Source organism: Gopherus flavomarginatus, chromosome 5 (assembly GCF_025201925.1).
Source record: "Gopherus flavomarginatus isolate rGopFla2 chromosome 5, rGopFla2.mat.asm, whole genome shotgun sequence".
NCBI classification, from domain to species: domain Eukaryota; kingdom Metazoa; phylum Chordata; order Testudines; family Testudinidae; genus Gopherus; species Gopherus flavomarginatus.
Window position 1 is genome coordinate 89,600,197 of NC_066621.1, and position 27,566 is coordinate 89,627,762.

Here is a 27,566-nt window from a genome sequence, read left to right on the forward strand (position 1 = left end):
TTTCCAAAGTGTATTACTTTACATTTATCCACATTAAATTTCATTTGCCATTTTGTTTCCCAGTCACTTAGTTTTGTGAGATCTTGTTGAAGTTCTTCACAATCTGCTTTGGTCTTAACTATCTTGAGTAGTTTAGCATCATCTGCAAACTTTGCCACCTCACTGTTTACCCCTTTCTTCAGATGATTTATGAATAAATTGAATAGGATTGGTCCTAGGACTGACCCTTGGGGAACACCACTAGTTACCTCTCTCCATTCTGAGAATTTACCATTAATTCCTACCCTTTGTTTCCTGTCTTTTAACCACTTCTCAATCCATGAAAGGACCTTCCCTTTTATCCCATGACAGCTTAATTTACGTAAGAGCCTTTGGTGAGGGACCTTATCAAAGGCTTTCTGGAAATCTAAGTATACTATGTCCACTGGATACGCCTTGTCCACATGTTTGTTTGACCCCTTCAAAGAACTCTAATAGATTAGTAAGATACGATTTCCCTTTACAGAATGTTGACTATTGCTCAACAGTTTGTGTTTTTCTATGTGTCTGACAATTTTATTTTTAACTATTGTTTGACTAATTTGCCCGGTACTGACGTTAGACTTACCGGTCTGTAATTCCCGGGATCACCTCTAGAGCCCTTTTTAAATATTGGCATTACATTAGCTAACTTCCAGTCATTGGGTACCAAAGCCGATTTAAAGGACAGGTTACAAAGCTTAGTTAATAGTTCTGCAACTTCACATTTGAGTTCTTTCAGAACTCTTGGGTGAATGCCATCTGGTCCTGGTGACTTGTTAATGTTGAGTTTATCAATTAATTCCAAAACCTCCTCTAGTGACACTTCAATCTGTGACAGTTCCTCAGATTTGTCACCTACAAAAGTCGGCTCAGGTTTGGGAATCTCCCTAACATCCTCAGCTGCGAAGACTGAAGCAAAGAATCCATTTAGTTTCTCCGCAATGACTTTATCGTCTTTAAGCGCTCCTTTTGTATTTCGATCGTCAAGGGGCCCCACTGGTTGTTTAGCAGGCTTCCTGCTTCTGATGTACTTAAAAAACATTTTGTTATTACCTTTGGAGTTTTTGGCTAGCCGTTCTTCAAACTCCTCTTTGTCTTTTCTTATTACGCTCTTGCACTTAAGCTGGCAGTGTTTGTGCTCCTTTCTATTTGCCTCATTAGGATTTGACTTCCACGTTTTAAGTCAAGTGTGTTATCTCTCACTGCTTCTTTTACATGGTTGTTAAGCCATGGTGGCTTTTTTTTAGTTTTTACTGTATTTCTTAATTTGGGGTATACATTGAAGTTGGGCCTCTATTATGATGTCTTTAAAAAGGGCCCATGCAACTTGCAGGGATTTCACTTTAGTCACTGTACCTTTTAACTTTTGTTTAACTAACCCCCTCATTTTTGTATAGTTCCCTCTTTTGAAATTAAATGCCACAATGTTGGGCTGTTGAGGTGTTCTTCCCCTCACAGGGATGTGGAATGCTATTGTATTATGGTCACTATTTCCAAGCAGTCCTGATATAGTTACCTCTTGGACCAGCTCTTGCGCTCCACTCAGGATTAAATCTAGAGTTACCTCTCCCCTTGTGGGTTCCCGGACTACCTGCTCCATGAAGCAGTCATTTAAAGTATGGCTAAGGGTATGTCCACACTACCTGTCGGGCGGGTAGCGATCATCTATTGGGGATTGATTTATCACATCTCATCTAAACGCAATAAATTGATCCCCAAACGTGCTCCCCGTCGACTCCGGAACTCCACCAGGGCGAGAGGCGGAAGCGGAGTCGATGGGGGAGCCGCGGCCATCGATCCCATGCTGTGAGGACGGGAGGTAAGTCGAAATAAGATACGTTGACTTCAGCTACGCTATTCTCATAGCTGAAGTTGCGTATCTTACATCGAACCCCCTCTCCCCCAGTGTAGACCAGGTGTAAGACTCATCCTTCCTGTAAACCTTTTCAGCAGTCTTGTCTTATCTCTACCATTTAAACTAACCTCCACATCAGTTCAAGAGGACCCATTGCTGACAACTGTTGTCAGAGAGATGCAGTGTAATGCATTGCTTACCCCATCCTATACAGAAATCATGGTAAGGACTAATTATATATAAAGTGAATATAGAGCTTAGTGATGATCTTACCTTGTTGTGTGAATGATCTGTAATTTTTGTCTATTTTGTGAGGGGAACCACAAACTATTTTTTAAGGTTTTCAAAAATGCTAATAAGGAGCATTTGTTTCATAGCTGAATTTAATGGAATGGAAATGTATTCTTAAAGAATCTGCTGTTGTGTATCTTACATATCTCTTAAACTGATTTAACTCACTTGAGTCATTCAGGCTTTAAGTGGTCTCAAATGATTGACATAAGTCGAGCAGATAGTTTAAGTACTGCTCTTTAGAGGTTTTATTGGTATAATTACTTCTGCTTACTGAGAGGTTTTAGCCATCTGCCAGCTGAGCTTGATATTAGCAGAAAGGAATTTTATGGCTCTACATTTGAGTAATGGTCTAATTTTCTATGTAGCAGATTTAGAAGACTAACCACTATTGCCTAAAACCAGAGGAGGGGCAGCTGAATGAGCAGACTGAGGGAAGACATTTCTGATTGTATGATGCAAGTTCTTTCCTCAACTCTTTGCATGAATTTCATGCTAGTTGACAAAGCTGTTGCTATAGAAACAGATAGTCCAGCTCTAGAGAATGCAAATGGAATGCTAATCTGATACGAGGAGTTGCAGCTTTTGTCCAAAGGTAGTTGTAAGAGGGAGTAACAAGAAGAGGAAATAACATCCAGTATTCTAGATGAGTGTGTCTGATCTGTTCTGGTGTCATAATTTTGGATACTTGACAAATACATAACTGGGAATGAGATCCTGTTACAGTTGCTGATAGTAATTAGAAATCTTCCATCACTGCTTCAAGGTGCTAAAAATGTCTTAGCCAAACTATTGTCTTTGTCATGTTGGAGAACTAAGGTTAAGAAAAAACTGGCATGCCATTTGATCAGCCTTTGACAATGCCCTCTTTTTAAAAAAAAAAATTTAATAAAAAGTATGGTAACTTATGTCAAGTTACACTAATTACCAAAATGGATACATAGTATAGTATTAAAGTGAAAATTACTTGATCAAAATAAAATTAACTTTTAATTAAACTGCTTCATAAGGCAACTTCTTTTGCTTCCAGATCTACAATAAAATAGATCTGGATCCACAAAAAGTTGTCCATGAGTCAAATTTAGCCTATAACTAAATGTTGTCCTCTGTCCATCTTCACTACAGAGACAGCCCATGGAGACATGCAGCAATTTGTGGTTGTGACCTATTGATCCAAATGACCTGGCCATTGCTTGATAGGACTTGATAGGTCTTAATGGGATCATCCTTTCCATATTAAGTGTCTTAGGGTATGTCTACATCTACAATTTTGCAGCGCTGGTTGTTACAGCTGTATTAGTACAGCTGTATAGGGCCAGCGCTGCAGAGTGGCCACACTTACAGCAACCAGCGCTGCAAGTGGTGTTAGATGTGGCCACACTGCAGCGCTGTTGGGCGGCTTCAAGGGAGGTTCGGGGAACGCGAGAGCAAACCGGGGAAGGAGACCAGCTTCCCCGCGGTTTGCTCTCGCGTTCCCCAAACCCCCCTGCAAACCGCAGGGAAGGAGACCTGCTTGCACAGGGGTTCGGGGAACGCGACAGCAAACCGGGGAAGGAGACCTGCTTGATTGCCAGAGAGGCTTCCTCAGGTATGCTGGGATACCTGCTTATTCCACGGAGGTCAAGAAAAGCGCTGGTAAGTGTCTACACTTGATTACCAGCGCTGGATCACCAGCGCTGGATCCTCTACACCCGAGACAAAACGGGAGTACGGCCAGCGCTGCAAACAGGGAGTTGCAGCGCTGGTGATTCCCTGCAGATGTGTACACCTCCTAAGTTGCAGCGCTGTAACCCCCTCACCAGCGCTGCAACTTTGTGATGTAGACAAGCCCTTAGTTACAGTTTTTTCCACTAGACAAGTAAATTATAGCTCTTTGGGTCTTTTTGGTGAAGGCTTGACAACATTTTGCCTGCAATTTTTTTAGTTACTATCACTAAACCTCCAGATAAGCATTTGGAGTTCTGTTTGGTTTGTTTACATAAAGTAGTTCGTGATTCTTAAATCTGAGAGCTTAGTGATTTCCACTAAACTTTAACATTACAGAGGAATCTGGATTTTATTCTGATCTGTGATCCTGGGAGTACCAGTCTTGCACATTGGGCTCTGTTTTTGCACAGAGCTAATATCCAGTCTAGCCATAGTCATTGCAAAGATTTGAAATGTCCAGTTTGCATAGAGATTAGTGAAATTCGTTACACTGTTTGTTACAATTCTTTGATTTCTCTTTATACAGACGCTTCTTGGAAAATAGCACCACTCATAATTCTTTTCTTCCTTTCCTTACAAGTTAACCCTTCTTTGTTTTAAATTAAATTCATTCTCCGTAAAATTTGAAAGATCTGCAGAATGTTAAAACCTTTTGGTATGTCTAAAAGCTCCATGAGATATTTACACATTTAAACAGAGTTACTGTGCCTGAAAAGATTTAAAATGAACACTGGTACTAAGAGTCAACTGGATATTCAAGAAAAAAAAAAACAGTTCAATATTAAAGATATTCTAATCACATCTAATTACAAAGAAAAAATTAGACCCTGTTTGGGACTTTTTTTTAGTCTCACTCCAACCCACAATATCCATTCCCACCCCCTCCTGCATTGTTTCTTGCATTTTTATTCTGCTCCCACTCGCAAAAACTTTGCCTCTCTTGCAGAATTTGCAGGATGTAGATTCACCCATGTTACTTTAAAAAAAAAAAAAAAAAGCACATGCACACACAAAATCTGTTTATATGTAAAAATGGAATTCAGACACAATTTTTACTATTAAAAGAATAAACATCTTGCTTAAACCATGTAAAAAACAATACTTTAACTCTTGTAATAATAGACATCAAATCTTTCTATCCCTCACTTAAATTTAAGTATTAACTTTTATTTTAAAAAAAATGCTTTACATTGGTGAAATTCTGTTTATGAAAAACTGCTCTTTTGTATATTACACAGAATGTTTAAATAAATTGCACCATAATTTTGCCTTAAAAGGTGCAGATTTTCTTAATAATAAAAAGTAAGTTGTTTCATAAAAACTGGAATTTTTTTAACCTTCTTAAATCCTCTTAATCACCATTTTCTTAGAACTTTTAAACATACCATTCAAGTTATTTATATCAGACGTATTATTGCTTTCTAAAAAACATTTAATAGAAAAACTGCTCACAGAACTAGGTTTTTGATAGAAATAATTTTTAAAAAGAGGCTTAAAGTAAGTGGATAATAAGGTCAATTTAAATAGCAGATGTTCCTAAACTTGCGTTTTGTTTCCCTGCGAATTACTGCAGTCTGTTTTTATTTTTTGCTCACCCAGTCCCGCCTGCAGCAAAGTACATTTGACCCATTCCTGCTATTATGGCAGTAGGACCTGCAGGATCTCAGTCCTGCTGCAGGGCTCTAAAACAAATCACTGATACAAAGATAATTAAAAAATCAAACTGAAAACTGCCAACTTAAACTTGGATATAAAGTGGGTAGGTTGAAAGGACTATTTTTGTATTGAAAGCTAACAGAGACATAGGGACTGCCATACTGTATCTGAGCCATGGTCCAACTGGTTATGCACCCATCTTATAGTAGCTCCATGTAGGTTACATTTCCCTAGTTTGTTTACGAGAAGGTCATGCAGGACAGTGTCTGAAGCTTTACTAAAGTCAAGATATACCATGTCTACCGCTTCCCCACTATCCACAAGGCTTGTTACCCTGTCAAAGAAAGCTATTAGGTTGGTTTAACATGATTTGTTCTTGACAAATCCATGCTGACAGTTACTTAGAATCATAGAAGATTAGGGTTGGAAGAGACCTCAGAAGGTCATCTAGTCTAACCCCCTGCTCGTAGCAGGACTAAACTGAACTAAATCATCCCAGCCAGGGCTTTGTCAAGCCAGGCCTTAAAAACCTCTAAGGATGGAGATTCCACCACTTCCCTCCATAACGCATTCCAGTGCTTCACCACCCTCCTAGTGAAATAGTTTTTCCTAATATCCAAACTAGACCTCCTGCACTGCAACGTGAGACCATTGCTACTTGTTCTGTCATCTGCCACAACTGAGATCAGCCTAGCTCCATCCTCTTTAGAACCACCCTTCAGGTAGTTGAAGGTTGCTATCAAATTCTCCCCCCTCCCCCCCCCCCCCCCCCACACTTCTTTTCTGCAGACTAAATAACCCCAGTTCCCTCAGTCTCTCCTTGTAAGTCATGTGCCCCCACCCCCAAATCATTTTCGTTGCCCTCTGCTGGACTCAATTTTCCACATCCTTTCTGTAGTGGGGTGCCCAAAACTGGACGCAGTACTCCAGATGTGGCCTCACCAGTGCCAGAGGGGAATGATCACTTCCCTCAATCTGCTGGCAGTGCTCCTACTAATGCAGCCCAATATGCCATTGTCCTTCCTGGCAACAAGGACACACTGTTGACTCATATCCAGCTTCTCATCCACTATGATCCCCAGGTCCTTTTCTGCAGGACTGCTGCTTAGCCATTCGGTCCCCAGCCTGTAGCACTGCATGAGATTCTTCCATCCTAAGTGCAGGACTCTGCACTTGTCCTTGTTGAACCTCATCAGTTTTCTTTTGGCCCAATCCTCCAATTTGTCTAAGTTACTCTGGACGCTATCCCTACAGCATATCTACCTCTCCCCCCAGCTTAGTGTCCTCCTCAAACTTGCTGAGGGTGCAATCCATCCCATCATCCAGATCATTAATGAACTTTAACTTATCACCTTATTATCTTCAAGATGTTTGCAAATTGCTTAATTATTTATTCCATTATCTCTCCGGGTACAGAAGTTAAGCTGACTGATCTGTAATTCTCTGGGTTGTCCTTATTTCCCTTTTTATAGATTGGCGCTATGTTTGTTTTTTTTAAACCTGCTGCCTATTAATTTCATTGGGTGTCCCCTTGTTCTTGTTTTGTGAGATGGAGTAAATAACACTTCCTTATTTACTTTCTACTCCCCAGTCCTGATTTTATAGACCTCTATCATATCCTCCCTTAGTCTCTTTTCCAAGCTGAAAAGTCTTTTTAATATTCCCTCATACAGAAACTGTTCCATACCACAAATCGTTATTGTTGCCATTCTCTGTATCTTTTCCAGTTCTAATATATCTTTGAGATGGGGCCACCAGATCTGCACCCAGTATTCAAGATGTGGGCACAACATGGATTTATATAGAGGCATTATGATATTTTTCTGTCTTATCTATCTTTTTCTTAATGGTTCTTAACACTGTTAGCTTTTTTTTATTGCAGCTGTACGTTGAATGGATGTTTTCAGAGAACGATCCACAGTGAATCTAAGATTTTTATTGAGTGGCAACAGCTAATTTAAGACCCCATGATTTTGTATGCATTCCCCAATTTGTAGTTGTGCATTTGATTTTTCCTTCCTGCATGAAGTAGTTTGCATTTATCTTTATTGAATTTAATCTTGTTGAATTCAGTCCAGTTCTCCCATTTATCAAGATTGTTTTGAATTCTAATTCTATCCAGCTGTAGGTGTCATCTGTATATTTTATAAGCATACTCTGCACTCCATTAGCCAGGTCATTAATGAAAATATTAATAGTTCTGGACCCAGGGCTGACCCTTGTGAGACCCCACTATATGTGCTCTCCCAGCCTGACAGCAGACCATTGATAGCTCTTTCAGTACAGTCTTTCTACCTGCTGTGCAGTCACTGTGATGTTATTGATATAATCTAGAACCATATAGAACCTGGTTTCAACCAAGGTCCTGTAGTGACACCAAATCTTATGTAAAGGGGGGTCATATAAGGTGTCTAAGACCAGGTTATGGGTTGCTGGTTATGACTGTGGTGTCTATATGTATGTATCATTTTGTAGTTGAAGTTATAAGTATTGGCTCTGTACTATCTGTATTTCAAATTTGTGCTGTGTTTCTGGTGGTGGTAGCTCTGTCTAGCCTGCTTGATTAAGGACCATCAGCTACACAATTGACCCATGGAGAGAAGGCAGATACGCCTTGTAACTCAGCAGAGTATGCAGGAACTTGCCCAAGTGACTCCAGACTCCATTTTGCTGTAAAGCCTATAAAAGGCTGATGCCTTATCTCCATCTGGTCTTCAGTCCTGCTTCTTACCTCTGGAGGAATTTTGCTACAAACTGAAACTCTGCACAAAGGACTGATGACCCATCCCAGCGGTGGAAGTTCTCCAGAGACTTGATTTAAACCTGCAGTTTACTCCATCACTGCTACAAGCCTGCACTAAGAACTTTGCCATTACTGTATGTAATGGATTCCATTTAACCAATTCTAGCTCTCATCTCTACCTTTTTCCCTGTATGAATAAACCTTTAGATTTTAGATTCTAAAGGATTGGCAACAGTGTGATTTGTGGGTAAGATCTGATGTGTATATTGACCTGGGTCCGGGGGTTGATTCTTTGGAAGTGAGAGAACCATTTTCTTTTATTGGGGTGTTGGTTTTCATAACCATTCATCCCCAGGACGAGTGGGATTGGTGGTGATACTGGGAGACTGGAGTGTCTAAGGAAATGGCGTATATGACTTGTGGATAGCCAGTGGGGTGAAACCGAAGTCCTTTTTGTCTGGCTGGTTTGGTTTGCCTTAGAGTTGGAAAACCCCAGCCTTGGTCTGTAACTGCCCTGTTTAAGCAGTTGGTCCTGAATTGTCACACTCAGTTGGGTCCCAGCAGAACCGCATTAGTTATTTCATTTAGACTGTATTTCTCTAGTTTGATTTAGAGGATGTCATGTGGGACTGTGTAAAAAGCCTTACTAAAATGAAGATATAGCACATCTACAACCTCCTCCCTATCCACTAGGCCTGTCAAAGAAACAGGGTGGATTTGATTTAAATCACTAGTCAGGAAGACTTGATGTAATCATGGATTTCTAAATAAAAATGAATTCTTTTTGGTGGTTATAACCCTAATACATATTCTTCACAACTCAGAGATAGATGTTTGTTTCATTTTTAGAAAGTACATCCTATGCATTTTTTAAGTGATTTATTTTGAGAACTTTTCAGATTAGTTTTACAGGTATATCAGAAAATGATTGGTTATTTCATTTACCAAAGGTAATTGACGTAGGTATTTATGAAGTCATTCGGAGGTGAACTATGTCCAGTTCAACAGGTTAATCATTAATATTTAGAGGATTTTCTTGCCATGCTGTATTAGGAGGAGAACATCACCAGACACACATTTTAAATTATTTTGTTGAACTGAAACAGTTATGTATTCAACAGCAAACATAATATTTAAACAAAACAAGCATATGAATTTTGAATTTAGTTAAACATTCACATTTTTTAAAATCAGATTTGTTTTTTTTAAATTGTTTAACTAAAATATTAGACAAAAACAAATTAAATTGACTGTGTCAGCCAGGTCAACATGAGAAACTTAAAATATTGGCTTGTGCAGCTAACTCAGTCGTCTTCACCTTCATTTTCCTGTTTGTGCATAATCTGGAAAAGGAAAAACAAGCTTTCCTGCTTTTTCAGGTCCCCAACGATTTCTCAGTTTGGAATGAATTAGTCCAAAGGAAGTAAATATTCTTTCTACACCAGCAGAAGAAGCTACTGCTGTTTAAAAGTGTGATTATCACTTCAGCAGTCTCTGAATCCAAGTGCTTAAGTGACTTCCAGTTCACTGGTGTAATTTTCTTTAAAACATCATCAGCAAACATATATTTCTTGAATGGTTCTTATGCCCAAACTGGGTCTCTTTTACAGCCTGCTGCCATTATAGGTTTTCCCTTCTAGTGAGAGAATGGTATGATAGATCTCAAATCAATGAAGGCTACACTCAGAAAGACCCCAAGACATCTGGAATATGCTGCTCAAACAGTTTCACTTATCCAGATCTATTCTGGCCCCAACAATCTTCTATTCATTGAACTTTTTGAAATGTTGCACTTTTAGAGAGAGGTAAGGGATTGACTGTGTGTACACAAATTGCAGAGGGACAACAGAGTTGAGGTCTGTTATTTCTCACCTCTGTATATTTATTTATTTTAAAAGCATTTTTGCTCTTAACTCTGGAGAGACAAACCCACAGTTTGAGAACTGCAAAACTAAACATCTCTGATGGTATCTTCTAGACTGAGCACGGAGTCCCATTGGGTAGATAGAAAGATTAACCTAAATAATCTATACAGAAGCCCCTGGACCTCCATAAGATTGGGTCACTAATCCATTAACTATTGCAACTCATTTACAAAACTTTTCTTAAACATTACATGAATATGTTATCTCATACTATAGAATCAGAATTTGTAATCCCTGTTCCATAATGAGATCTTTGAGCTATAATGTATCTTAATTAAAACTATCTTTAGATTTTTTCTCAAAGCAATTTATCAAAAAAATCCAATTTTTAATTTTTTTTAAATCATTGATTTTATCCACCCTGCAAAGAAAAAAATTAGGTTGCTTTGGCATCATTTGTTCTTCACACATCCAAACTATTTATTCCTTATAACCCTAATATCCTCCAGATGCTTACAAATTGGTTGTTTAAGAATTTGTTCCAATATCTTTTCAGGTATTGAAGTTAGGCTGACTAATCTATAATTCCCTGGTTCTTCTTTGTTCTCCTTTTTAAAGATAGATACTATGTTTGCTCTTCTGTAGTCTTCTGGGATCTCACTCATCTTCCAAGAATTCTCAAAGATTATTGTTAATGGTTCCAAGATTGCTTCAGCTAGTTCCTTAAGTACCCTAGGAGGAAGTTCATCAGGCCCTGCTGACCTGAACACATTTGTGTTTTTTAAATAGCCTTTATCGTGTTCCCCCTACTTTAGCTTTAATTTGTTCTCCCTTTATAAATATGAATTGGTGAATATCTAGTCACCATTATCCCTTTTAGTGAGGATTGAAGCAAAATAGACATTAAACACCTCAGTCTTTATCATATCATCAATTGTTAGCCCTGCTAAGTAGAGGACCTACACTTTCCTTCATCTTTTTCTTGTTCCTAATGTATTTAAAGAATCTTTGTATTTGGTTATGTCCCTGGCTATATGTAACTCATTTTGTGCCTTAACTTTTCTGATTTTGTTCCTATATGCTTGTGATATTCTTTTGTATTCCTCCTCCTTTGCAACTTGTCCATTTTTCCATTTTTTGTAGGATTTTGTTTTAATTTCTTTTAAATATTCAGGTCATTAAGGTCCTGATGGAGCCATATTGGTCTCCTTCCTGTCTTCCCTTTGCATCAGAATAGCTTGTAGTTGTGCTTGTTTGAATCCGCATTTGTCTCATTTTTATAAAGTAGTGAATAATAATGACCAAAACCTCTGTATCAGATGACCTAATTACTAAGGTTCCTTTGACACTAGGAGACTCAAAAGCCATATTCGCATGTACAGCATGCAGAAGCATACTTCTTTCTCAATTAATGTTCCTATGGGTGCTCCACTTGAGGTGTGTATGCATCTTCAATTGGAGATTTTAGGTTGAAGTGCCCATTTGGCCTGTGCATATGCTGTACTCTGCCTCGTGCTTTGCGCCATATAAAGCTGCATGGGCAAACTGCTCTCAGTTCCTTCTCAACTTCCTTGATTCAAGACAGAGCCTCAGCAGTGTCTGAATTGAGGTTACGTCAAATGTAGTTTTACTTACCTTAGTTGCAGTAGTTCTATTAGTGAGTAATAATATTAGTGTAAGGACTGTTGTCCTTTGTCTTTTTTGGAACTTTAGATTAATGGAGAGTATGCCTGTCTGTTTGAGCTTTCAGTGTTGCCTGTTGTGCTAGGAAGCTATCTTGGTGAGTGACAGGCGCTCCTTGGGGAGTCAGACATTCCCCAAAAGTATAATTTTGCCTGGCAGTAAAATTGAGAGCCATAAAGAAACTGAAGATTAAATTGTACCTCATGATGATGGAGCGCTCCCAATGTCTCGCCTCTGTCCCACGCCAGGGGACCCTCCTTGTACACCAGTCACCGAGCAAATTGAGTGCCTCAGCCACTTCAGCACAACATTCCCCTAGAGTTTCTAAGGCCTTGTCTATGCTGACAAGTTTCTGCGCAGTAAAGCAGATTTCTGTGGTGTAATTCCCGAAGTGTACACTCTGCCAAGTCACTTGTGCACAGAAACTCCTCAGTTGCAGCATCGCAAAAAAAACCACCTCAATGAGAGTCATAAACCTTACAGCGCAGAGAATCCAGCGCTGTATTGGCAGTGTAAACACATTACATCACAGAAAGCAATCAGTTGGTCCCCAGAAGTGTCCCATAATCCCTCAAATGGCAGCTCTGCTTGTTGTTTTGAACTCATATGGCTGCCCTGAAGGCATGCACCCCTCCCTTTTCAATGCTCCGTTTCTGACTGCCGGCCCTTTCATGCTGTGCTTATCTGCTCTGGGACACAAAGCAAACCATAATTGTGGAATGCTTATGCTGTTGAACACCGAGGGAGGGGGACAGCCTGACATCAGCACCCCCCTTCCTCCCTGCTCTGCATAGCAAGCAGGAGGCTCCCAGGAGCAGCTCGAAGGCAGGAGCAGCATGGCAGTGGGCAGAGGGACACCTGAAGTGCGCGGCCTGGCCATACACCTATACAGCTTAGAGGGAACTTAGATCAGCCTCTCAGGAGCTTACTTTCTGGGTGTCTGAAACATCACTGCAGATACCCTCAGCATATGCTTCTCTCAGGATCATGAATGGGTGATAGATCCTATTGTACTCCATTGCATATTTCATTATTGGGGTGTCCCACAAATAGACCTGTTCTCCATGACGAGAAACAAAGTGCTTGTACTTGTGCTCGAGTGAGGGACTGGGCTACCATTCCTTGGTGTAGCTGAGGCCTGAAGTGACATGAGCAATTAACACATGGAGGGAGGCCTCATTTTTTGGAGGATAGAATTAGGGAGATAAACAGATCATTAGGCTGAAAATAGCGTTTGTGCTAAATAAGATAAGTAAATAGCTCAGTAGACTAAAAAGACAGAATGTCTGCACCAGCTGAGATAAGAGGTAGAACACCCAAGGAACCATTTACTTTGAATAAAATAAGTATGGACAAGATTAGTAAAGAATGTAGAGATGAGGCAGTAGAGTAGGTTGAGCATGTACAGAGCATGCTGCACAGGGATTGGTTTTTGCAATGCAATCAACCCAATCCCAAAACATGATGCAATGTATAGTACAGTAGAACCTCAAAGATACGAACGCCAGAGTTACGGACTTAACAGTCAACCGGACATGTTGGAACCGGAAGTAATCAATGAGGCAGCAGGGGAGACCCCAAAAACCAACAGCAAATACTGTACTGCCTGGGGGCTTTAGCCTTATAAATCAAGTCTTCCAGAAGCAGATATTCTTCTTCGAGTGCTTGCGCGTTTCCATTCCATATTAGGTGTGTGTGTTTGCCACATGCACCAGTGCCGGAAGCTTTTTCCCTCAGCAGTATCTGTAGTGGATCAGCTCTGGCGCCCTCTGAGTGGCACCCGCATGGCGCGGTATAAGGGGCGCCACCGGCTTCCCTCTCCCCTGGTTCCTTCTTGCCGCCAGTGATGGTGCTGGAATGTTTGCTGCTTCAGCTAGCATTGTTTTGTTCTCTGTTCTTGCAAACGTTGAAAACCTGTAATATAGTTGTATATAGTTAATAGTTTATTAGTTACCCTTAGTAGTAGTTCACAAACTCTTTGTTCATCTGAAAGGGGACTCAGCCATGGGATGGGGCATACCCCGGTCCCCAGGCTTTTAACCCAGTGATTGCTGCAAACGGGCCCAGTGATTGCCCATCAGAGATCCACATACCGGCTGCCTAAGGTGCTTAGGCGAAGGGCACATAAGTGACAAGTGCAGTATTTGCAAGTCCTTTAAACCTAGAACAAAGAAGGAGAGCGATATCCATCTGAAAGCGCTCCTAATGGAGTTGACGTTCACTTCGGCAACGGTCCAACTTCTCGCCGAGCACCACAGCCTCTGTGCACAGTGCTCCGCCAGTGCCATCCACGAGCCAGCACCGGTCGTCCTCTACAGCTCTGATCAAAAAAACAAAAAGACTGTGCAGGGAAGAACTCTTACCTCCCATAAGGGAAAGAAGAGGGCTGGGGGCAAGCCATGACCTATATTGGGCAGCTCAACACCCCCTTCAGGAAGTCTGGCTCCAACTCAAGTAGAGTGGTGCAGCCCATCCCATACTTTGCCTGCAGCTCCGGATAGCGGTGCAGGCCCCAGCCAGCTTCTGGTGCTATCGATGCTCAAAGCCCCACAAGCAGCTCAGGAGATCCTGATGCCGCTGGTGCTGCCCACATTGGCTCCAGCATTACCCCGGTCTTGGGGAATACCCACATTGGGACCTACGTGTGTGTTCCCGCCGCAGCTGCACCATTCCATACGGGCCATCGATCGAGGGACTCGAGACGTACCTTGCGGGTAGATTGGTGCAGACCTTCTGAGGCGTGCACCACATGGCAAGAACTCCTGGACCGGTCTCAACCATCTCCAAGGGCCCAGTACCGATCGAGGATCAGAGATCACAGATCGACAGACAGTCATCGCCCATCTCCAAGCAGTAGTTCACCTTCCTCAGGAAGATCCTCCTGGCAACTGACCTGTATTTACTCCTGGTCCCGTTCAGCATCCCAATACCGTTCGAGTAGTGCGAGTCGTGGATCGCCAGGTGTCAGATGCAGATCTGCTGAATGCCGTCGGTCCCCAAGATCCTGACCAAGACGTCTGTCTCGCTTGGACAGGATGGCTTCGGGATGCAGTGACTGGCATCGGTCAGATAAGAGCCACCTTTCCACCAGATCTTGGTCACCCAGTACTGACCACTCCATTTATACCTCTGGCATGGAGCGAGGTTCCCTGACTGCTGGGCGAGCCCTGGTACCTGCGGTGCTGTCTACATCATCATCACTGAAACCTGTCCCATGGCCCCAAGTGCAGTGGATGGCGTCATGGTACCCGTGGAATCCTTGGGGGTTCACCTAGCCTCCTCAGGCTGTCCGGTTGGTGTTGGGATCCTCAGAGAGGCCAGCGGCTTTGGTATCCCGTCCCCCTCCGGTGCTCGTAGCTTTGGTGGGTAAGACCCCACAGGTCCAGGAAGACCTAGAGGAGCAAGCTGCTGTTCTACCAATGGAAGTGGAGGTTGCCACAGCACTGGCATTGTCCTCGTCATTGCCAGACCAAGCTATCATGGGGCCCCCTTACCCAGTTCCTCAGGATGATGCCAAAGCGCACCAGAACTTTTGAAGAGGGTCACCTCCAACCTGGGGCTTCAGGCAGAGGAACTGGAAGAGCCCTCAGATTTTGTTTGACGTCCTCTGCTCCTCAGCTCCTGCCAGAATAGCCCTACCCTCTCATGAAAGTGTTTCCAAAATCACTAATGCCCTATAGCAGACCCCCTCTTCCCTGGTCTCTATCTCTAAGAGGGCTGAACACAAATACTTTGTGCCAACCAAGAGGCATGAGTACTTATACTCACCATTTGTCCCCAATTTCCTTATGGTAGAGGTGGTTAACCACAAAGAGAGTTGAGGACAACCCAGGCCACCCCAAAAAATGAAGATTCAAGCAGGCTGGATCTTTTTGGATGTAAGATTTATTAGTCTTCTAGCCTTCAGCTGAGAGTGGCCAATCACCGAGCCCTCCTTGGCCAATATGACTAATATGTGGCAAGCTATGGCTGAGGTCGAAGGGTTGCTTCCTGAGGCTTCCAAGAAGGAATTCTGAGTGATCCTTGATGAGGGAATGACCACAGCCAGGGTGGCCGTCCAGGCCGCAACAGACGAGCCTCCTGGCTACTGCTCTCTGGGTTGTCCTCTGAGGCTCAGCAGTCAATGCAGGACTTGCCCTTCAACAGCTGAGCCCTATTTGTGGAGCAAACAGACAGCAAATTGCATGGCCTCAAGGACTCCCACACTACCCTGAAAACCCTGGGTCTTTACATCCCAGCCCCAATGTGTAAGCGGTTCAAGCCTCGGGGCCAGGGAGCCAGCCTCAGCAGAACCAGCTCCACAAATGAGCCAAGGGCTACAAGCACCATCTGAGCCACCCACCTTCACCCTCTGCCTAGTCAGGCTCGACCCCTATCAAGCAAGGGGCCAAACGGTCATTTTGAGGGTGTGCCCGAGGGCAACCTACCAGACTATTCCCCGAATCCATCTGTCCCAGTGTTCTCCAACCGCCTTTCCCTTTTCATCCCTACTTGGACTGCTATAACCTCAGATTGATGGGTCCTCATCACAGTGGAGCAGGGTTATATCCTCTAGTTCTTTTATACCCTTCCTTCCCACCTGCCTTTCCTGTCCCTCTTCAGGGACCCGTCTCACGAGAGTCTCCTTGCTCAGTAGGTAAAGAGGTTGCAATGGAAGAAGTTCCTCTCAAATACAGGAACAAGGGGTTCTGTTCCAGTCACTTTTTAATCCCAAAGGCCGAGAGAGGTCTATGGCCCATCCTGGACCTGCGAGACCTCAACAAGTACCTAAAGAAGCTAAAATTCTGCCTGGTTTCATTGGCTTCTATTATCCCTTCCCTGAATCTGGGAGACTGGTATGCAGCCCTCGACTTGAAGAACACATACTACCACATATCAGTCTTTCAAGGACACAGATGCTTCTTCCAGGTTTATGGTGGGGCCCCACCACTACCAGTTTGTGGTCCTCCCATTCAGCCTGGCAACAGCACCAAGAGTGTTCACCAGGTGCATGTTGGTGGTAGCAGCTTACCTTAGGCATCGGGGTATCCAGATCTACCTGTACCTCGATGATTGGCTTGTCAAGGGCAGCACCAGGTCTCAAGTCCAAAGGGATGTCGCAGTTTTCAAGCCACGTACCACTCTCTGGGCCTATTGGTAAATGACAAAAAGTAGACATTAATGCCAGTACAGAAGATAGAGTTCATCGACGCGGTCCTCAACCTGCACCAGAGTGTTCCTGCCATTGGAAAGGTTCCACACATTGACGAATCTCATTGCAGAAGTCTCTGCATTTCCTCTGACTACAGCCAGGGTCTGTCTGCACCTGCTTGGTCACATGGCAGTGTGCACTTACGTGGTCCGCTATGGCAAGCTCCAGATGTGGCCCTTGCAACAATGGCTGGGGGTGGTCTATTCCCAGTCCCGAGACCCCCTGGAAAAGATTACCATTCCCCAGGCGATACATACCTCACTGCAACGGTGGACCGACTGCAGGACAGTCCTGGAGGGGGTTCCGTTTGACAACACCCCCCTCACTCCATCAAGTTGGTGTCGGACGCCTCAGTTGGGGTGCGCATCTTGGCGACCTCCAGACACAGGGGATGTGGTCCCTGGAGGAAGTGAAGTTACACATAAACATCAAAGAGCTCCAAGCAGCCTGTCTGGCATGTGGAGTCTTCCTGCCCCACTTGTTGGGCCAGGTGGTATGAGTCCTGACGGACAATACAGCCTCAACGTTCTACATCAGCAGGCAAGGGGGAAGCACGCTCGTCGGCTCTCTGTCAAGAGGCACTCCCATCTATAGGACTTCTGCATCAGCCACAAAATTCACCTGGAAGCTTGTCACCTTCCCAGCGTCAAGAATATGTTTGCGGACCAGCCTAGCAGGGACTTCTTCTCTTGCAACGAATGGTCACTCCATCCAGAGATAGCCTGCATGATCTTCCAAACGTGGGAAACTCCCCAAGTGGAACTGTTTGCTACCAGACAGAACAGGAAATGCCACCGGTTTTGTTCTTGGCAAGGTCTGAGCAATGGCTCCCTCTCTGACGCCTTCTGCCTGACACGGTCAGGGAACTTGATGTATGTGTTCCCTCCGATTCCACTCATCAGCAGGGTCCTGGCAAAGATCAAGAGAGGCAAGCTGCAGGTTGTTGTGATTGCACCGGCGTGGCCTCATCAGCATTGGTTCAGCACGCTCGTGAAGCTCCCTGGCCCCTGCCCAAATGACCGGACCTGCCATCACAGGACCACGGTCAGCTCTTATGCCCCAGCCTTGAATCCCTCCACCTCTCGGCATGGATGCTGTATGGCTGAACTGAGAGGAATGGACCTGTTCGGAAGGAGTCCAACAGGTCTTCCTGGGGAGTAGGAAGCCCTCAACTAGACTGACTTACCTGGCCAAGTGGACCAGGCTTTCCTACTGGGCGTCTGTGTTGTAATAGAAGTCAATATATTTGAAAATGTAGAAGACAACATCCAAAAACATTTAATAAATTTCAATTGGTATTCTATTGTTTAACAGTGTAATTAATCATGATTAATTTTTTTAATCAGTTATTTTTTTGCGTTAACTGCGGTTAATCGACAGCCCTAGTACTTATTGAAAGAGAGTTGCCGAGTGTTTAAGGGAAATGAATCTTCATTGCTGTTCAGGTGCCAAAACTATTTACTAATTGAATGGTTTTAGTAACTACTCTGGCAGTGAAAGCTAGGCAGGAGAGCTAAAGAGATGATTTTTTTCCAGGAGTATTTGTACGTTGCTTTTCATTAAAATGAAATGCAGCACTTCAGATTTGGAAGTGCAAGCTGGCAGAAACTTGTGTAGGCGTTACTGCCACTCCTCCATTATTGTGCTACTTACATTTAGTTACCAGCATTATTTAGAACTTCAGTAGCCTCCTCCAAATTCATAACATTCCTTAAAAACAAAACACAAGCTGGGGTTTTAGTCTGAACACATACTGTATTTAAAAAAAAACAAAAAAAACCCCTGAGATTCAGTTACTGATATTTAACTATTTAAGAACAAAGGGCATTGACTAGTTTAAACCAGAGGGATTTTAAAATTTAAAAAAAAGAGGGAAAGGCTTAATTGGCATTGCCATGTCACTTTTCTACTGTGTTTTCCCTCCTCAAACGTGTTAGTAATGTTGTATCCGGCTCATTGTCCTAGCAATAAAAGAAGCTGAAGGAAAACTGCAGTGTGATATCAAAGATATTTTTAATGACTACATTTAATGACAGAAAAGAATAAATCACTAATATTATAAGTATGATACATTGTTAATTCTTTAGGAATTCAGAATTTGAATCAATTAATGCAAATAAGAAGCTGCTACCTTTACAGTCTGGTATAGAATGGGACTTGATGAAGGAGTCCACTATTTGATTGTGTGGGCCATAAAGGACTTTCAGAGTTACCATCGATTATTAAAAATTGATTTTTAACAACAAATAAAATTTATTTTCAATTTTTTTAAAGGTATTCTGACTTTTCCAGTGTCCTATTTTCTATTAGCAGCTGGGCCTTCTACTAGGGAAGTATCAGGAAAATGTAACTGAATGTTCAGGTAGGGAGATACTGAAATAGTTAGTAACACCTCACTTAAAGTCATCTTGGTTAACGTTTCGTTGTTACGTTGCTGATCAATTAGAGAACATGTTCGTTTAAAGTTGCACTATGCTTCCTTATAAGGTTGTTTTGCAGCCGCCTGCTTTGTTTAATGCTTGCAGAAAGAGTAGCCCGTTGGAGCTTAGCTAGTGGGGGTTAGAACCAGGGTGTGTGTGTGTGTGTGTGTCTCTGTCTCTCTGTCTGCCATGCTGTCTCCCCTCCCTCCATTTGTGCTTCCTTATAGAGTGTAAGGCTACATTAAAAACTGTTAAGCCTTAAGGGCTCAGCCGAGTGCTAGTTCATCATTAGCAGTAAGGCATTCCCTGGGAAATATCCCATTGACCACCTCAACCAAGCTTCACAATCCTCATTGCTGTGAACAGTGTTAAATTGTTTGTTTAAAACTTTGTGTGTGTGCGTATGTATGTAGAGAAAGAAAGACATGAGGAAACTGGTTTAGCTTGACATCGTTTTCCTTAAAGTTGCGTTTTTCAGGAACATAACTATAATGTTAAACGAGGAGCTACTGTACTCATAAAACAGTTTTTATTGTTTTACTCAACATATATTTTTAATGTTTATCTGTATAAAGTATAATTGCTGCAAATTTCCTTAGAACATTCTTTAAAGAAAGTGAGAAATTTGAGTTCTTCACTGGGGTGGCTGTTTATCAAGTTGTCCTTTTAGGAAGATCAGAACTCAAAAAATACTTTCCCTGACTTAATCAGAATGCAGAAGAGCAGATGTTGGCAGTTGTAAGAAATAGGTTAGGCTGCCTTTTCTCATTGCTGAAGAATTGCAATTTGTTGAGCTCACCAGGACATCTGCAAGACGCTTCCCAAATGGTACAATGGTAACTATGGGACTGTGTTCATCTCCTGTTAAAACTGTGCTGAGGCAACAGGCCCAGGAAAATCTAGTTACACCTTATGGGTTCCTGTACATGTGGCCCTCGATTGAAGGTGACAATTTGTGGCTTCTGAACCTTATCAGTCCAACAAACTTTCAGCCCTGTGGTTGTGGTTGTCCTCTTCTTTGTCAACGTGGCTCATTCTGGAGTTGCGGTGTTATTGGTGACTCTGCTTTTAACTGCACAGATGCTCTGCCTCTCTCTGGATGGGTGGATGGAAACACAGGGAAACTTCTCCAGTGTGCCATCGTATCCTTTGCTCATACATTTTGTGGAATTCATTGGCTTCCACATGCACATAAATCAATAAAAGGAAGCTCAGGTAGAGCTGTGGTCTTGATCTAAGAGAGTGCCACAAATGACAGGGAATTGTGCTAGCACAGTATCCTCAGACCTTCAGTGTGCGCAGAGTAAGCTCATGTTACATCCACCTTTTTCTCAAACACTTTGTTATTGTTTCATGCAGATATTTGATTGTGCTTCAGAAATGTGGTGTATTGGCTTTGAGAAATAGCTATCATTGTCTGTAATATGGAGTTCTGAGACAGTCATTTTTCCTCACATAAATTAACTCCTTTTGTTCCATCAGACCTCTTTTTATTTTAAAAAAGAAAAGACATAAACACAAAAGACATTCCCTGAAACTGCAGTAGAAGGCTGTCATCTTCTGTGGACCCAAAATAGAGGGGAATCATGTTTTGCAAGTGGGTTTTACGTTCACTTCCTGACTGCAGAAGGAGGAGGAGACACTCTAGAATCTTGAGTTCCATTCCAGGCTTTGTAGGTGAGTGCTCTCTAGTGTGCACAGGCTTTTCTGCCCTCCCCCGTCTCCCCTCCCCCGTTTGATCCTTCCCTTCTGCCGTCCCCTCTAAACTGTCCTGTTTCTTCCTCACTCTTCTCTGATTCCACATTCCATTCCTATTCTCACCTAGCCAGTCCCAGTCCCAGTCTCCACTTCTCAGGCTTCTCATACCAATCTCTTTACACAGCCACTCTGCGTTCCCTCCCATCTCCAGCTTATTTCTCACTCTCCTTTCCCAGTCTTCCCAGTCTGGATGTTTATCTGCAATTGTCAGGCAGCTCCTCTTCCATGTTTCCTTGGCGCCAGCAAGGGGTGGGTGGGAGGGCCATTGAGAGCACAGTCAGTCCTACTGTTTTCAATTTTGGTGCTTCACGTGGCCCTGGACCACAGTGACCAGGAGCTGCAGTTTCAGGGAATGTCCAAGTAGGGTGACCAGATGAGAGACGTGAAATATCGGGAGGGTGCCGGCAGAGCAACCAAAAAAAAAACAACCAAGCACCCACCGGCAGCTCCACGCCCCGCCCTGCACCAGCTCACCTTTTCTCTGCCTCTACCTCCCCTGAGCTGGCTGCCACGTCCTGCTTCTCCCCCCCTCCCTCCAGCGCTTGTGCCGCCATACAGCTGATTGGTGTAAGCCTGGAAGGAAGGGATGAGGAGGAGGAATGCGGCATGCTTGGGGAATAGGCGGGGCCAGGGCGGGGATTTTGGGAGGGATCCAGTGGAGGAGGTGCGGAGTCAGGGAGGGTCCAGGGCGCAAGCCCCCTCTGCCTGTGCTCCAGAGGGCAAAATATCGGGACAATTCGCGTCCCGACTGAACATCGGTCAGGACGCGGGACAAACATGTAAATATCAGGACAGTCCCAATAAAATCGAGACATGTTGTCACCCTGTGTCCAAATGATAGTAAACCCAGATAGTTTGGCAAAGACTATGAGCAACTGAAAACAGGGCTGTATAATGGGAAGTTATTGAGCAACCTGAGGTGGTGGTGGTAGCTCCACCTATGATAAACACTGGCCATTAAACACATAATATTTTGTGTAGCAGTTATATATTAGGTTAAAGTTGCAACTCTCTGTACATGTAGAAATGGTACAAAATAGAATGTTGCACCAGGCCTGGGCTTGGAACTGGCGTAGGACTACTGCTGAACTGCCTGCTCGGTTTTTAAGATGCTTCAGTAAAGTGACAGGTGCAGTAGCAGGATGTACATAGCTTCTCTTCCAACATGACTCCTCAGTGTGTGTCTAGCTTTTTGGGATCTTGCTGTCTTTCCTTCTCCCTCCCAGCTCGGGCTGGTTGGAGATGTGCAGGAAGTGCACGGTAGAGTTTTGCATGTCAAGTTGCATGACAGCCAGCTGACCCTCTAGGTCCCTCTCCCCAGGGCTCCAAAAAGAAAAGCCCTCCCATCAGCCTCTCAGGAAGCCCAGATGAGCCCACACCAGCTGGAGGGAGAGAACCTTGGGCTCCATCCTCCTCTCCCCAGTCTAGAGGTGGGGGGAGATAAAATTCCCTGTGGAGAATGAGAGGAACTGTGTAAAAGAGACCAGGTGCTCATGAGGAAAGAAGAAATGGTGAGAGTGGTTCAGTGCACTGTTTTCAATAGAGACTGTGGAAGCTATATCTCTGAATGCCTACTGTTGTCATTACTTCCCTGCTTTCCCTGTTTCACATAGCCACTTAGACTCATAGACTTTAGGGTCAGAAGGGACCAATATGATCATCTAGTCTGACCTCCTGCACAAAGCAGGCCACAGAATCCTACCCATCCACTTCTATAACAAACCCCTAACCTATGTCTGAATTACTGAAGTCTTCAAATTGTGGTTTGAAGTGCTGCCCCTACCTCAGCCACCTTTCCTGTGAAGTTCCCCTTTAGAGCTTTATTTCACTGTTAGATCACTGAGAGGCTGGACTGTGGAGCTCAATAGAACCAGGACTTGCACCATAGTGACTGCTCATAAAGTATAAATGAGGGGAAATGGAAGATTGTTGACTGCTTCTGTGCACTTCAGAGAAAGTAGCCTGAGCTTCAGAGGAAGAACTGTCTCCATCTCACTTTTCATTAGTAGTACTCAGCCAATCATAGTCAACGTCATTTTACTTTGCAATCAACCAATATATATGATGTAATAATCATGTAACTGATCCAGCAGCACAATGAAATTCGAATTGTCAGTCTTTATCTTCTAGGTGTTTAGGCCAGGATGTCTAAAAAAGACCTAAATCTCCAGCAGTAGGACCCTTGCTGACAATTCCAATCCTCAGGGATTGGAACTTTCTACCATGAGGTAAAGCATGTCTGCACAGGAGACAGTTTTCTTGGGAATTAGTCTGGGACTGTGGAACAAGCTAATATTTAAAACTCAGGTCTATCACAGCTAGAAGTATCCGAAAAATGCAGTTTCAGTCAACCTGAAACCGTTTGCAAATTTATGTCAAGTTGGTCAAATAGTTTCAACCAAACAACAAAAATTAAAATGTTTTGGAAATGTCTAAACCAAACATTTCAGTTTGACATAACTCAAAACTTTTTCCTTGAGATTTCAGGAATTTTAACAAAAGCAAAGGAGGACTAGATTCACGAAATGGCTGGAAGAGGTGTCCTCCTTATAGCTTTTACCCAGTGGTTAGGGCACTCACCTGGAGTGTGGGAGACCAGATTCAATTCCCCTCTTCGTGGAGAAGGAATTTGAGCATGAGTCTCCCATATTGCAGGAGAGTACCCTGTCTCCTAGGCTGTGATGGGATATTCTGTAAGGGAGTTTTCTCCATTTTGCCTGGTGAAGCAATTACGCTTTGTATGAATAAGTAATCACTGGAGCAGGTTTTGATCTTGGGTCTCCTACATCCTTGGTGAGTTCACTGTTCATCACTGGATCAAGGAAAGAGTAAAAATGACTCTGCAGCCTGGTGGTTAGGGCACTCAACAAGTATATGGAGACCCAAATTCAAGTCTCTGTCTTAATGACTATTTATATGAAGTGGAATGACTTCAACAAGCGAAATGGAGAAAGCCCCATAACAGAATATCCCATGGCAGCCCAGGAGCTAGGGCACTCTCCTTCAATGTGGGAAACCCAAGTTCAGATCCATTTTGCACATCAGCCAGAAGGGGAAATTGAATCTGGGTTTCCCACATCCCCTCTGAGTGCCCTAGCCAGCCAGTTAAAAGTTATAAGGAGAGCATTACACACCTTTTTCCTCTTCCAGCTGTTTTGTGAATCCAGTTTTCCTTTGCTTTTCAAAATGAAAAATTGAGTTAGGTCAAAATGAAACTTTGTTTCAACCTGACCCAAATATTTCTGATTTTTGATTCACCAAAAATTTTTGCTTTTGGTTCAGGAACTTTTTCCGGAATTTGCCAGAGAACCAAAATATTGATTGGTTCACCCATCTCTAATAATTTTTGTTCCAACTGATATGCACACTTCAACTTGCCATCTCAAATAGACATAACAAAGGAAAAACAAAATGAAATGTAAGAGACAACAAAAGTCATACCAAATCACTACACTGAACAGACAATTCTCCCTGTAGGGAAATATATGAGAGAGAGAGAGAGAGAGAGAGAGAGAGAGAGAACAATCCGCACATGACAGATGTCAGTAGTATCACTTAATACACTATTGGGAGGCATTCAGATGTCACTGTGATGAGTGTGGTATAAGAACCTGTATAGGATAGATATAAAATTTTACATGAAGTATGAAAATGGGTCCTGACAACTGGTGATTATGTCCCTCAGAACACTTTTCATGAAAACAGGGTTATCAGTAATGGTCAAACGCCAGTCCTAGTGAATTTCATTCTGTCGACTTAATTCCCCTTTCCGTTTCAGCTGGGTACAGTATCCTTTACTATGTGTTCAAAACTGTTGTGTAGTTTATGCTGTTCCCTTTCAAACAGCAGCTGTCTTCTACCTGGCCTTTAATGGTAGATGGCTTGTATGGAAACGCCCCAGTCCTGGGAACACATACACACGTGAATATCTTTACACATGTGCATAGCCTCATTAAACTCTGTGACCACATTCATATGTAAGTATTTGTAGGATTGGTGGAATAGCTTGAGAAATGTCTTGCAGTACTTCAGAATGAAAGGAAAAATGTAAGAACTGTGAATGGCAAGCTTCAGAAAACTGCCAGTTTGCAATCTTATACATTAAGTGCAAAATCTCTACCACTTTATCTGGAAATATTATGAACTTTAATTTTTTAACAGAACAGACTTCTAATTTTTATAAACAGTGGTGCGTGAAGACTACTAATCTATTAATTGTGTGGCTGCTACATTGAATAATTCTTGAGTTGGGGAAAAGTGTGCTATATAACCGTAGAGAAAAATGTTAGGGTCAGGAAGTTATAAAACTCTTACTGTTTTTCTTGTTTAGTAACTCAATTATTCATTTTTTTTTTCAATTTTTTCACTAGATTTCTTTGCTGGCTATTTCTTCAACCTTGGTCTTCTGATGCAATATCCTTTGAAATTATAATGGGTTTTACGTTGGAGCATGAAGAAAACTGGCTTCATAACAGAATTTGTGTGTGAGAAGTGGTACAGATTACTATAAATAACCATGACAACTTCTCATATGAATGGACATGTTACAGAAGATTCTGACAATGATACAAAAAATGTGGCGCTTGCATCTCCTGAGGAACCTCAGAAGCACAGAGAGATGGCTGTTGATTGCCCTGGGGATTTGGGGTCCAGGATGATGCCAGTACGACGAAGTGCTCAACTTGAGCGGATTCGCCAGCAACAGGAGGACATGAGGCGCAGGCGAGAAGAAGAAGGAAAGAAACAAGAACTAGACCTTACTGCTTCAATGAGGCTTAAGAAACTAGCGCAGATTCCTCCCAAAACTGGAATAGATAATCCTATATTTGACACAGAAGAAGGAGTCATTCTGGAGAGTCCTCATTATGCTGTAAAAATACTAGGTAGGTGAAAAATACAAACTCAAGGAAAAATACTTGTTTATATGCAAATACTGTTTTAGGCCAGAAAACATTAGTTGGTTAGGCTTATGAGAGAGCTGAAGCAATGAGACACAACTTTCAGCCTCTGTTGGGGGAAAGAAACACTTAAATTCCAGCCTGCAGTTTCCGGTTAAAGTTGAAGATAGTACAGATCCAACAAAATTCTGTTAGTGATGGAAATTTGATCGGTAGTATACATTACACATTTTAATTTTACTTTTTTTTTTGTCCTCATCATTTAGGATCTGCTGGAAAATATTTTGAGTTTGTCCATATCTGACTACCTTCAAATGTATACAGTAACTCCTCACTTAATGTTATAGTTATGTTCCTGAAAAATGCGACTTTAAGCTAAGCTAAGCTAATCCAATTTCCCCATAAGAATTAATGTAAATGAGGGGGTTAGGGAATTTCCAGGGAAATTGATTTCACCAGACAGACTATTTTAAACAATTTAATACTGGTACATAGTGATGATGATTGTGAAACTTGGTCAAGGTGGAGGAGTCAGAGGGTAGGATATTTCCCTTACTGTTAAATGATGAACTAGCAATTGGCTGAGCCCTCAGGGGTGAGCCCTCAGGGGTTAACTCTCACTCTACAAGGCAGCAGGAACGGAGGGAGGGGAGACAGCATCGCAGACAGGGACACACTGTCTGTGTGTGTGTGTGTGTGTGAGAGAGAGAGAGAGGTGCACATTTCCCCTTTAAGTACGTTGACCTACTCTTAAGTACACTGCTTTGTTAATTAGATCAGCTTGCTGTGACCGCAGCTGCTGCTAGCAAGCTCCCTCTGTCCTGAGCCCTGTCATGTGTCCCCCCTGCTCTGTGGAAGATGGGGTAAGCGGGGTACAGGAGCAGGGGGGAGAGCGACACCCTGACATTAGCCCCGCCCTTCCTCCCCTCCCTCCTCCCCCCCCCCCCCCCCCCGCAAGCAGGAGTCTCAAGGAGCAGCTTCAAGACAGAGAGGGCAGGAGCAACACATGGCAGTGTGGGGAGGGACAGCTGAACTGCCAGCAACTGATAGCCTGCTGGGCAGCTGCTGCACAGGGAACTTAAGGGAGCGGGGAGCTGATAGGGAGGCTACCAGTCCACCCTGGTTCCAAGCCCCCATCAGCTAGCTGCAACAGGCAGCTTTTCCTGCAAGCAGTGGACAAAGCAGGCGGCTGCCAAACAACCTTAGAAGGGAGCATTGCATAACTTTAAATGAGCATGTTCCCTAATTAATCAGCAATGTAACAATGAAATATTGTTAACTGGGACGACTTTAAGTGAGGAGTTACTGTATTTAAGTTATAGCTCCTAATGGAGTTGTAGTAAACAATTGATTGCTGGAGTATCCATTCATGACCATTAATAAGATACACATTCCTAACCAATTTTTAATGTCTGGGTAGTGTTCCAGTTACAGGTTCTCCTCCCCTTTCTCAGAGTGGAATCTTGTGATCCGTTCTC

General features: G+C 42.9%; 1 protein-coding gene and 1 long non-coding RNA gene across 6 annotated transcripts in view; one reads left to right on the top strand and one right to left on the bottom strand.

Moving 5' to 3' along the window:
- PALS1 (protein associated with LIN7 1, MAGUK p55 family member) overlaps positions 1–27,566 on the top strand; it is a 126,323-nt gene that overhangs the window by 38,673 nt on the left and 60,084 nt on the right. For all 4 annotated transcript variants that reach the window (XM_050953508.1, XM_050953507.1, XM_050953511.1 and 1 more), the window contains one exon: positions 25,561–26,073. In XM_050953508.1, coding sequence (XP_050809465.1) covers positions 25,707–26,073 — 367 coding nt within the window. In that variant the 5' untranslated portion in view covers positions 25,561–25,706. The remainder of the gene's footprint in view (positions 1–25,560; positions 26,074–27,566) is intronic.
- LOC127051379 (uncharacterized) overlaps positions 13,868–27,566 on the bottom strand; it is a 72,643-nt gene continuing 58,944 nt past the window's right edge. The window contains exons 3-4 of one of the 2 annotated variants that reach the window (XR_007774490.1): positions 16,833–16,951; positions 13,868–15,974 (exon numbers count right to left, since the gene is read on the bottom strand). This is a non-coding gene — a long non-coding RNA (uncharacterized LOC127051379). Of the gene's footprint in view, positions 16,952–27,566 lie in introns of both variants that reach the window. The other variant, XR_007774489.1, reaches the window with a different exon arrangement.